We start from the raw sequence: 12,512 nt of genomic DNA on the forward strand, positions 1-12,512 counted from the left end.
TTACAAGGACAAAAAATTTTGAAAAATACAGGCCAAAAAAAGGTACAACAATTTAAAAGCATAGAAAGAACTAACCTTAATGGATGAAATCATCTTGCAAATGAATCTCCATAGTTGTTTTTTGTAGATTCACCTTGGATTTTTTTTTTTTAGATTTACTTTGGACTTTGGACTTTGGAGATGAAAGGCAAAATAGAAGAATGGAAACTACTGATATATTAACACTCCTGTTAGGTTTGAGAGCATGTGGCAAAGGGAGTAATTTTTGAGTAAGCATGGTCAAATATGTCATTCCACATATCTCATTCCCAATCAGCCGTGAAAAGCGTTGCCCATCCCAACATTTTTTGTTTTGGAAATTTTAGCTCAACAAACTCTTACACACCTTCATTCACCAAACACTACAATTAGAGGGTTTGATTATTCAATCCTCCATTTGTGCCCAAACAGCTAAAAAAATCCAAAACTCTATCGAACACCCCAAAAGGAATTTTGACATTAGTCTAAATTCCCCACCTTAGTCCTTTTACTGTTCAAACTTTTAAAATTAATCTTTATGCTTTTTTAATAAGGGTACAAGGTATAGGTTGTTTAAGAATTGTACTCAAGATCATTGTTAATTAAAGACCTGCACACAAATATTTTATTATTTCACATGTGGTTTAATTGACTTGTCCTTATGTTTTTAATTTAATAAATTTAGTCCTCTACTTGTTTGATTTAAAAACTAAAGTTCAATTGATAATACTATTAATTATTTTTCTTCAAATTTGAAAATGTGTTATTGATTTAGCTTTAAATTTTAAATCATGCCCTTAATTTAGAATATCACATATTTAAATTTAACTAAATTTCATTAAAAATTTTATCAATTGGATTTTAGTTTTTAAATCAAATAAGTACATGGACTAAATTTGTATAGTTAAAAATAGAAAGCCTAAGTTTCAAATATTCACAAGTATAGGGACTGAGAGCATAATTAAACCTTTGATGTTTAACAATATAGCGGTCGATTGAACGGTGCATCGCGATGGAAAGTTACATTAACTGACAAGAAAACTTAAAGACCACGTGGCGAGACACAAGCTTATATCAAAAAGCAAGGGTAAAATAGTAATTGACCTTGCCCCAAACACGCAAGGAAGAGAAAAACTTCAAAAGACGCTCCCCCTTCCCGATCCTGCTGTCCCATTTTTACCCTTGGTTTAAATTGACATTCTCCATTTTATCCTTTCGTTTTTTTCAACTTTATTCGACGCGTAGAGTCATAGCACCTTCGATTTCGCTTCTTCAGTGTTTCTTTTTTGCTCTTCCAAGTCACGTATCTTCTCTTCCCCTTCGATGAATTTTTAGTTTTAAATTTAAATTCATTAAAAATTGACAAGTGGATTGATTTTGTTTTCGTATGTAAGACTGTTGTTTTTTGGGGGGTGATTTTGATTTCTGAATTTAGAAATTGACCATTTAAAGAAATCGTTACTACTTAATACTGCTGGCGTTTTTAAAAAAAATCCAGAAAATTTTGGATTCTTACGTTATTCGAATCAAATTCTATTGTTTATCATTTTTAAACGATTTTTTAGATTTTATTCGGTTAGGATTTTGCAGAGCTCGAGTTTTGAGGTGGAAAGTATACGGTTATGGAATCAGATCAGAGAGCATAATGGAGGGAAATTGAAACTGTTTTGGTACTAAAGTTGGTACTAGTTCTTTTAAACTGAACCGCCATTTTCGTTTCAAGGGAAAAGAAAACAAAACAAACAGAAATGAGAAAATGAGTAAAACTTTTTATTATTATTAATTTATCAGTATAAACTATAAAGTTGAAGATTTTCATTGCTTGACTATTAAGCATAGTTGGTGACCACTAGGGAAAGTTTTCTGCTCTTTCAAGAATTAAAACTTAAAAATTGAGTGTTTTTTTTTTCTTGGGGGGTTAGGAAGAGATCTTTTCATCTTAACTACTAGTTCTCATTGACATTTGTTTTTGTTTTTTAAAAATGGTTAATTTAAGTGATGTTTAACCTTAAAAGTAGAATATAAAAAGCAAATCATTTTCATGTTGGTTAGATAAAAGTCTATAATTAGCTCGTTGTTGCTGATATAATCAGTAATTAGTCTTTATACTTATGGATCGTTTTCTATAGTTAGTTGGATTTTATAATCATGATTAGCTTCTTTTAGCAGATAGGCTTATGGTTGTGAAAGGATTGGCCTAAGCTTTAATATATATTTAGCAACCCCAACAACCTTGAGAACCTGCAAATTCATGGCTCTTTTTTTCACTTAACGCCTAGTAGGGTGAGTAACAAGAAAAGTGGAGTAGGAAAAAGAAAAATGGGGGCAATTGGTGGGGAAGAGTTAAAGCAGGTGGAGAAAGAACAAAAGGCGCAAATGGCAGGTGCTCGAGAGGAGAGGATTCTTGTTGTGGTGAGGTTGAGGCCTTTGAGTGACAAGGAAATTATAGCAAATGAAGTTGCTGATTGGGAATGCATCAATGACAACACTATCCTATATCGGAACACCCTCCGGGAAGGGTCCACATTCCCGTCTGCCTATACATTTGGTAAGCAAATTCTTTCATTTTTCGGGTCAAACCATTTTTTATTCCCTTAAACTAGTGACAGCCAACTCTCAGTTTCTAACTCATATTTTCTGAAGTTAGTATTCTTTTTTTTCTATGATATATTCTTTAATTGTTGAGATCTTGATTTCATTTTGTATTACACACATTCATGGTAAAAGTTGTTTCTGTTATATGCTTGGGATTTGGAAGCAGCTTTGTTCAATAAAGTTTCATATATGAGACTTATGTTGCTGTCTCTTTTTTCTTCCTTTATATGTTAGGAACAGATAGAGTATTTCGGGGTGATTGCTTAACAAAGCAAGTATACGAGGAAGGAGCCAAGGAGGTTGCAGTTTCAGTCGTTAATGGTATTAATTGTAAGTAGTGGTATTGGCAATTAGGCATCTTGGTGTTTCGTCTCTTTTGTTAAACTACTTGGTGAGGAAAAAACAGTTTTTTTCTAACAAATTTTCTTCCTTCTGTTCCACAGCTACTATTTTTGCATATGGGCAAACTAGCAGTGGGAAGACGTATACCATGACTGGAATAACTGAGTATACTGTCGCAGATATATTTGACTACATAAACAGAGTAATGAAAGTTTTGACTCATCTTAGTTCCACCATGTTTTTATGTCTGTTGCATCTTTCCCGTGCCTATTATTTCGAAGTTTTTTTTTACTTACTACTGATGTCATCATTGCAACACAAGGAGAGAGCATTTGTTTTGAAGTTCTCAGCAATTGAGATATACAATGAAGCAATTAGAGACCTCCTAAGCTCCGAAAACACTCAACTTAAGCCGCGTGATGATCCTGAGGTGAATAAGGACATTTCTATTACTTTCAGTTTACTGAGTTATGTTTGATCTAACAAGTTCTTTTCATCAGAGAGGACTCATTGTGGAAAAAGTTATAGAGGAAGTGCTGAGGGACTGGAACCATTTAAAAGAACTCCTATCTATTTGTGAAGGTAAAGTAGTTTAAAGAGTCCTATGTTTACTGAATGATGTTGCACACTTGCACCTTCATTTATAATCATTAACTTTTTAATGCGTTGCAATGTTACAGCTCAAAGAAAGATAGGAGAGACCTCATTGAACGAGAGAAGCTCCAGATCTCATCGAATTATAAGATTGGTACCCTCCTCTTCCCTTCTCTACCTTTTGCTTTAATGCCTAATTGAGAATAGCTTATGTGTAGTGATGTTGAGTTGTTTTTCTTTCCCTTTTAGCTTACTATAATGTGGGTTCTAAATTTTGTAGACAATTGAAAGCTCTGCTCGTGAGTTCTTAGGGAAAGAAAATTCAACAACCCTTGCAGCAAGTGTGGTATGGCTCGTGGAATTTACTTTCACATTTGCATTTCACTGGGTTCTCCTGAAATGGTTAATTCATGCAAAGATGGTATTTGAGTGCAGAATTTTGTTGATTTGGCAGGAAGTGAGCAAGCATCTCAGTCATTATCCACCGAGGCAAGACTGAAAGAGGGTTGCCATATAAATCGTAGTTTACTGACCCTGTCAACTGTTATTCGCAAGCTAAGGTTAATTGGATCATCATATACTTTGAGCGCTCATAGTGTTTTAAATTCAACCATCTGCAAGAGACTTTTATGTATCTAAATTTGTTGTCGGATGTAGTTGGTTATTATCCTAGTAGTTATCTATTACTTTGCTTGATTGAGTTCCTTTTTCGTTTTTGGTTTTTACATTTCTCAATTTTAAATCGAAACAGAGAACTTGGGCATAGTGTTATGATGGTTTGCGTATTAGTTTGTGTTATTTTCTGTAATAATTACCCACAAAATTGTGTTGAAATACAGAATATTGATGATTTAGGCAATGTCTTGTTAAAATTTTCTCACCTACTAGATTCATGATTGTGGTTCTTTGATGGATGCAGTAAAGGCAGACAAGGACATATCAATTACAGAGATTCTAAGCTGACACTCATATTGCAGCCTTGCTTGGGTGGTAATGCCAGGACTGCCATCATATGTACCTTGAGTCCTGCACGAAGCCACGTTGAACAAACCAGAAACACTCTTCTGTTTGCTTGTTGTGCAAAAGAAGTTGCTACAAAAGCGCAGGTCAATGTGGTCATGTCTGATAAGGCCTTAGTTAAGCATTTGCAAAGAGAGGTGGCCAGGTTAGAAAGTGAACTCAAGAGTCCTGTCCCTCCTCCATCAAACAGTGACTATGCAGCTTTACTGAGAAGAAAAGATCTTCAGATTCAAAAGGTTATGCTTTGCTTTTGAAACACATTTGAAAACATACTAGGACTTGCTACCATGTATACTTGAATGAAAATGAGTTACAGTTACATATTACATATTTATTTGCTGAAATGCTTCCTGCTGTGTCATCCTTTAAGTTCCATTACACTAGGAGTCATATATGCATTGTGCTCAATAGTGCCAGGAGGGCATTGGGGCTTGACTTTTGAAAGCATTTCTTCATATCTATTTATGTGAAACTAATATAAATGGTTTTTTTTTCCCATCTAATAACCGGTGTTACCTGGTGATGAATCATGCATTCTGGTGTTAAAATTATAAAGCTTGAATTATAGAAAATTGGATGCAGGACGATGATATTTGACTCTAGCATTGCAAATAGATACTTTTGCTTGCGGAAAATTAGGCTGAATAAAAGTCTAATTCCCGACATCCGGGGTGGCTGATATGTAAAATAGAATTGAAAAAGCTTAGAGCATTTACATGTTGCCTAACGTTGATTACACGGCATTACATTAAGTAGATGGAGAATGATATTAGAGAACTGACCAAGCAACGTGATCTTGCTCAATCTCGGGTTGAGGATTTACTAAGGGTGATCAGAAATGATAAACATTCAGGACAGTCGGTATGTGTTATTGCCTTAATTCTGTATCTTCGAATGTTATCGCATTCGCTAAATGTAGTCCTAATTGCTATGTTATACTTTTAACTGCTTAATTTCTAGTTAGTTCCATCTTCAGCCTCTAACCCTTCTTTCATTTCTCTGATCAGGCAAGGATCAATTACCATCCCAATCAACTAGAAGGGGATGCATGGGAAGATGACTACTCAGCATCGGAGTCATCATGTTTGGCTGATTCTAATCGGTTGGATGTGCATGTTGGAAAATTTAATTCAATCCATTGTTCTAACACAGAGAGTGGGAGCAATATTGAGCAGCCCTATCATCAGCCTCTGAACAATCATGAAGATCATTCCATGTCTGTTTCTGGGCAAAGTCTTGATGAGACTCTAGGTGAAACTGCTGATGACCCTGATGAATACTGCAAAGAGGTTCAATGTATTGAGACAGAAGAACCAGCAGGGGATTATAATTCTGACTCTCGTGGCTTACCAAATGGTGAAAGTGAAGGAACATTGGCTTTGACACTCTATGGAGATGGTGATGGGACTGACCAGGAAGCAATGTCTACCTCAATGAATGGAGATAGAGAAGCTAATCATATTCAAAATGGTATTGCGTTTGATTTATTGGAGCAGAGACTCCATCATATACAGAACACAATTTATTCTTTTGTCAGCCCTGATAAATCATCCCCATATCCTCAGCTAGCAGATTTGTCAAGTTCTAGAAGCCTGAATTTGAATAGGAGCTTGAGTTGTAGAGCAGATGTCATGAGGGGTACATCTTCTCATTATGCCGACCAAAAACATTTTGAAAGCACCCCGCCTAATGGATGGGAGAAAATTTTTCCTGGAAGACCACATGGTTATGGAAAGAAGTTCCTTTTATTAAATTATGGAGCCAATAATGAAGTGCTCTCAAGGAATAATTCTCAATCTTCTCTTGGGAGTGCTTCCATCAAGAGTGCTGTGGATGAGGATATAACTAGCATTCAATCTTTTGTTGCAGGATTGAAGAAGCAACTTGCTAATGGTCAGGTGAGAATTGCCAACCATTTTGCCTCCCATGTCTGGAACAACTTTAAAATTTGCACTTGAGCAATGACATTTGTCTTTTTATTTCTTTGAAAATTATTCGGTACATTCATCATAGGTTCAGAGCACGGGACTTGAAGTAGATGAGTCTAGAAAGAGTATGAAAGATGTAGGATTGGACCCAATGCATGATGCATCAAGCACTCCTGTGCATTGGCCTCAGGAATTCGAGAGGCTGCAGAGAGCAATACTTGAACTTTGGCAAGCTTGCAATGTTTCCTTGGTCCACAGAACATATTTCTTCCTGCTCTTTAAAGGTGATCCGGCTGATTCCATTTACATGGAGGTGGAGCTTAGGAGACTTACCTTCCTCGAAGAATCATTTTCTGAAGGAAATCAAGCCTTCAAAGATGGCCGCACTCTTATACTGGCTTCAAGGTTATTTCTCTCTCTTGCAACTACTGATAGTCAAAAATTAACCTTATATTATATCAGATTGTTTCTAGTACCGAAGAAATCTCTGTTTGAAAACTCTACCAGTAGAGTAGAATTTTGTCGTTTTGAATAGTACATGTCGAATACCGAGTGTTGCATATCCGTGAAGTATGCTTTAATGCTCGTCTTAGTATTTATCTTGGAAAATCGAATATTGAAAATATGGTAATTTAGAGGACCAAACCAACAATCAATGAAAATCTAGAAAATGTTTGACATCGATGGTGATTTTATGTATTACTTTCCTGACATGTTACATATTATCCCTTGCAACAAATTTCTACTTAAAATAAACTTCTCTTAATGTGTTCAAATGTGGACGCAGTGTGAGAAGTCTTCGCCGTGAGAAACAAACCTTGAGCAGGCTGTTGCGTAAAAGATTTACGGAAGAAGAGAGAGAGAAACTGTATAAGAAATGGGGCATTGAGTTGAACTCGAAGCAGAGAAGGCTCCAGCTGGTGAATTAGTTATGGAGCAATAACAAGGATATGAGACATGTAAAGGACAGTGCTGCCATTGTTGCAAAGCTAATTAGGTTCGTAGAGCAAGGAAAGGCCCTGAAGGAAATGTTCGGGCTTAGCTTTACAGCTCCACACCCAAGGCGAATAAGCTATGGTTGGAAAAACAGCATGGCATCACTTTTTTGAAAGTTTTTTGTTCATGCCTACGTTACAACATAGGTTTAGAGGTAATTTCTCGAAATTTGTAGGCCATTTACCATTGGTTTTTGTGATTTATTTTTTTGGGGTTAAATAACAGATTGTGATGACCTTTCATAGGGTGGTGTAAAAATATGTATGTAAAATCTTAACCGGAGTGGATTAGAGATTTTAAATATAAATTTTTGGATGTATTGGTGACGTAATTTTACAAACTTAAGAAGGGTTTGTTATGTTTTGTGCTTTTCAATTATTTCATCTCTTTATTTTAATATGCCAATACCTCCTCTTACGACTATCGGATAAACTACATGAATGATCACTAAATTATGAGAGTGTTTTCATATTTTTTGTCACTATGTTGTTAAAATCTGAAACGATTGGATGATGTGATCATTTATTTATCGAATAAACTAGATGAATGTCCACTCAACTATGAGAGTGTTTTTGTTTTGGTCATCTAATTAGAAGATTTTTTATTTAGTCACTAAAGCTTTTAAAATTAGATTTTTAGTTACCATCTCGTTAAGTTAACAACGGAAGTTTGAGGTGACCTTTTTATTGGTCTAATAATAAATTTTGCCCTTTAGGGTCCGTTTGATTGCTAGTAAAATATTTTTCGTAAAATGATTTCTGAAAAATGTTTTACTTTTCTGTAAAATAATTTACTGTAAAATATTTTTTGTAAATTTCCAGCTTCTTTTGATGCCAAAAATTAAAATCCTTTGAGTTTTTTTTTATATTTTTTAGTGTCAAAGAAGTTCCGTTTAATTTAAATTGTTAAAAAAGTTTTATCGATAATTGATGATGTTTTTTTCAGAACTAGGACTAAATTGATAGAAGGTATAAATATTAAGTTTGTTTGATTAGTGAAATTAATTTTTTGAAAAATCATTTTCTCAGTATTTAATTGACGGAAAATATTTTTCATTTAAAAAATGAACCCCAAAACATGGGAAAATGTTCTTTTCTAGGTAAAACGTCTTACAGATTTTATTTCTGTAAGACATTTTCCATTCATTTTCTTGGGTCAGCCTCTCATTTCCTTCTCATTTCATTTCCTCCATCGATTCTCTTCCAAACCCACTTCCCAAAATCAATCAGGCATTGTTGCTATTTATCCTCTCTTCGCTCATCACCGTCAACGCCGCGGCAACCGCTGGATGGTTGCTCTTCCAAAACCCATACCACGCTTCTTGTTGAGACTTACCATCAACACCGGAGGCTCAAGGCTTTAATTGAAAAGTCAGAGAAGGAGGGCTCTTGCCCTATGCAAATACTTGGAGATGATGGAGATTGGACCAAAAATGATTTCTGGACTGCAGTTAAATTTCTCAGGCATGCCTTCAGATCCAATGAAATCCTCCAGGTTCCTTTCTTTTTGCTCTTTCTATGTGTTTTAATAATTTTGTGATCTTAAAGTTCAGATTTGTACTAAATTTGGAAGTTGGGTTTTAATGATGTAATGATGTATTATGATGCTTAATGAAAATGGGACCTTGTTTGGTCTCTGAGAAAGGATGGAAAAAGGAAAAGTTTGGTTAGAAAATGGATGGGAAAATACAGTGAATTCAGTCTTTACAGTTCAGATTTTTACTACATACGAAAGTTGGGTTATAAGTATATAATGATTTATTATTATGCTTTATCTGAACTGAATGAAAAGGAAAGTTTGTTTGGTCTCTGAGAAAGGAATGGAAAATGAGAAATTTGGGTTAAAAAATGGATGGGAAAATATACGAAATACAGATAGTCCTTAAAGTTCAGATTTTTATTGAGTTTTGAAGTTGGGTTCTATGGTTGTAATGATTATTTTGATGCTTTATTTGAACCGAATGGAAATGGCACTCTGTTTGGTCACTCAGAAAGGGATAGAAAATGGATGGGAAAATACAGAATATTGCAAAACATGGGATGTTTTCTAGTTTTTCTATTCGATTATTCTTTGATTTTTTAATGGTTATGCATTTGTGAACAGGTTTTTCGTATGTGGAAGAACATAGATAAATCAAGAATCAATGAATTGAACTATGAAAAGATCATAGGATTGTTATGTGTTGCTGTTACGAGCATTTGTGCTGCTGTTACGAGCATTTTTTGTTTATAATTTTGAATTGGCTCAAGTTTTCTTATACTTCTTTCTTATGCTTATTTATTTGTAATTTCAATGATTATTTTCTGACCTTGTTTGATTGATTCTGGTGTGAATCCCAACCAGCTTCAGTCTCAGGTTGCTTCTTGTACTATCGCATATTGATAGGGAATTATTGTCTATAACAAGTTGCTTCTTCAGCTTCAGCTTCAGTCTCAGGTTTCTTCTTCAATTTAATGGTTAAGAATAAGGATGCATAGGCTTTAACAGGTTGGTTTGTGCTGCCATTTTGTGCCCAAAGAAAAAGGATAACCCAGATACCTGCTTGAAGTTTTGCATTGTTTTGGAGAGTGATTATTGATTCAAGAGAGAGAACCATTACATGATAAGGTTTTTCTCGAAAGGGTTTGATGATAAAAGACTCCAGGCCATAATGGCCATTGATTTTTCAGGTTAAACTCATCTGTAATAGACACTGAATCATTTTAGAGGTGAAAATATTTTTATATAGTATGCCAGGAAAATCGACTGTCCCTTTCAGCTCATCCTTGACATGTAATTGTATTCTTTAGTATAGGTTGGAAAAATGTTTGAAGTGGTTCAAGTAGATAAGGACGAGAAGACCTACACTAAATGTGTTGATCTAAAATGCAACTCACCAAAAGATTCAGGGTAATGACTGACACCTATTCTGTACTTTGAAGCTGAAATGTAATGGTAGCAAACTATATGCTTGTGCATGCCACCTCACTGGTGCATCGCGGTGTAGTAAAACTGGCTGCATCTTTTTTAGGAGATTTCTGTTGTTTTATCATTTGCTTTTGGACTATTTTTGATATTCTTACTCATCTAACCATAAATAACTAGTGTTTTTGAGAACTTTAAACATCAAACTGGTATTATTGACTTGGAATCATCCTCTTGCAGGTGTTTTGAGGCTTCAACTATGACATTCTCCAGCGAAGATCAAGTTTTGCTCGTGGTCAAGGAAACTCCAGTTGTAAATGCTAGTATCTATGTAGCTAGTCCAGGTTCCGTAACCAAGGATGCTAACTCTGGTTCAACTATAATTCAGGCCTCAACCAACACTCCGGATCAATTTCTGTTTCATCCAATGTCTTCAACTCTGGTGTACTACTAATTATGTATTTGGATAATATTATTAATTTCTAGTATTTAATTGTAGTTTGGAAGCTAATTTATAATTATTCAATCCTTATTTTTTTGTTTTTTTATAACACAATTACAAATAATTTATTTGACTTTGGTTGTTTTTAATTTATGATGGTTAATATTGTAACTTAATAATTGAGTATCATTATATATTTAATTGATTTATTTAATTATAAATAAATCATTGCAATATATGTAAAAATAATTTAAAATATAAAAATTTATTAATATATGTAAAAATAATTTTTTCGGAAAATATTTTCAGGAAATTTGCCAAACAGCAGAAAATATTTTATACAGATTCAATCAAACACCAGAAAATATTTTCCAGTAAATCATTTTACAGAAAAGTAAAACATTTTCCAGAAATCATTTTACAGAAAACATTTTACTGGCAATCAAACGGACGGTTCCAAAAAACTCAAATCATACCAACATCAAATAAAAAAATTTATAAAAAAAACTTTTTACGCTGAATATTAGTAAGGATGTTAAACGTTAAATTTATTGATTTTTTTTAAAAAAATTAGGACTAAATTGATAGAATAGTTAAATATTGAAGGATAAAATTTATTATTGGTTAAATTTTACTATTAAACCCTGTACTTTACGTAAATTGTGCATTTAGTACCTGTACTTTTTGAATTTTGAAATTTTAGTCTAAGCCCAATGGTAGCAGTTAAATCTGTTTGGTTAAATTATGTCATTAGTCTTATATTATGCGTGAAGTTATAGATTTTGTTCACCAATTGAATCATTCTTAATGGTTATATTTTTTTCAATTTTAAAATTTCAGTCTTAATACAAACGACAGTCGTTAAATCTATATACTGATTTTTTTTAGTAACATGTGAAAATAACAAAACAGACATAACATACACATGTGATAATATGTTTAACACATCAAATTTTAGAAATAACATAACTTAATGAATTTAATAGCTACCATTTAGTCAAGACTAAAACTTTCAAATGGTGACTAAAAAATCTTATTTTGAAAGCTTTCGTGACTAAATCAAAAAGCTTTAATAGTTAGGTAACTAAAACAGAATCACTCTCATATTTGAGTAATTATTCATATAGTTTATCTAAAAAATAAAAGCCATGTCATCCAATCATTTCAGACTTAACAACACATGAAAAGAAAAATGAATTCGGATAGTTTAATATTTAAATTGAAAATTTTCATAATTGAATGACTAAAACAGAAACAATAAAAAAGTTTAGTGATCATCATATATTTTTAAAAAAATCAATTGATATTTGTTTCTTTTGTTGTAATAAAATCAATCAATGTCTTTTTCTTTTACCAAAAAGTATTAGGTGTAATGATAAAAGAATATTACATTTTCGAAAGTTGAGATAAAAATAATATTATTGGGGTGGGACTAGAAGTGATTATGGGCCGGGTTGGGTCGGGTCGGGCCCGAAAAAAATTTCGGCCCGCGTCCTAGGCCCGGCCCGAAATATGGGCCTGAAATTTTGTCAGGCCTAGCCCGAGAAAAAATTCCTAAGCCCGAGCCCAGCCAGGCCTATTTTTTAATAAACACCAAAAATTTATTTTAAAATTAAAAAAAGTATTTTAAAAATATTTTAAAATTAAAAAAATAAAAATATATATATTTATTA

At 33.6% G+C, this 12,512-nt stretch overlaps 1 protein-coding gene across 2 annotated transcripts; it reads left to right on the top strand.

Moving 5' to 3' along the window:
* Positions 1-1,260: 1,260 nt before the first annotated feature.
* On the top strand, positions 1,261-7,833 carry LOC107918425 (kinesin-like protein KIN-7E). Of its 2 annotated transcripts, XM_041108915.1 has the most exons (13): positions 1,261-2,566; positions 2,848-2,943; positions 3,057-3,157; positions 3,272-3,385; positions 3,456-3,537; positions 3,636-3,703; positions 3,830-3,895; positions 3,985-4,109; positions 4,469-4,805; positions 5,326-5,430; positions 5,577-6,467; positions 6,583-6,902; positions 7,285-7,833. In XM_041108915.1, exons 1-13 carry the CDS (start codon positions 2,338-2,340, stop codon positions 7,424-7,426), a joined length of 2,676 nt encoding a protein of 891 aa, XP_040964849.1. In that variant the 5' UTR covers positions 1,261-2,337; the 3' UTR covers positions 7,427-7,833. The 2 variants fall into 2 exon arrangements, with proteins under 2 accessions (XP_040964849.1, XP_040964850.1); XM_041108916.1 differs by lacking the exon at positions 5,326-5,430 and having other exon boundaries at positions 1,262-2,566.
* Positions 7,834-12,512: the final 4,679 nt, after the last annotated feature.

Source organism: Gossypium hirsutum, chromosome D13, assembly GCF_007990345.1.
Source record: "Gossypium hirsutum isolate 1008001.06 chromosome D13, Gossypium_hirsutum_v2.1, whole genome shotgun sequence".
Classification (NCBI taxonomy): domain Eukaryota; kingdom Viridiplantae; phylum Streptophyta; class Magnoliopsida; order Malvales; family Malvaceae; genus Gossypium; species Gossypium hirsutum.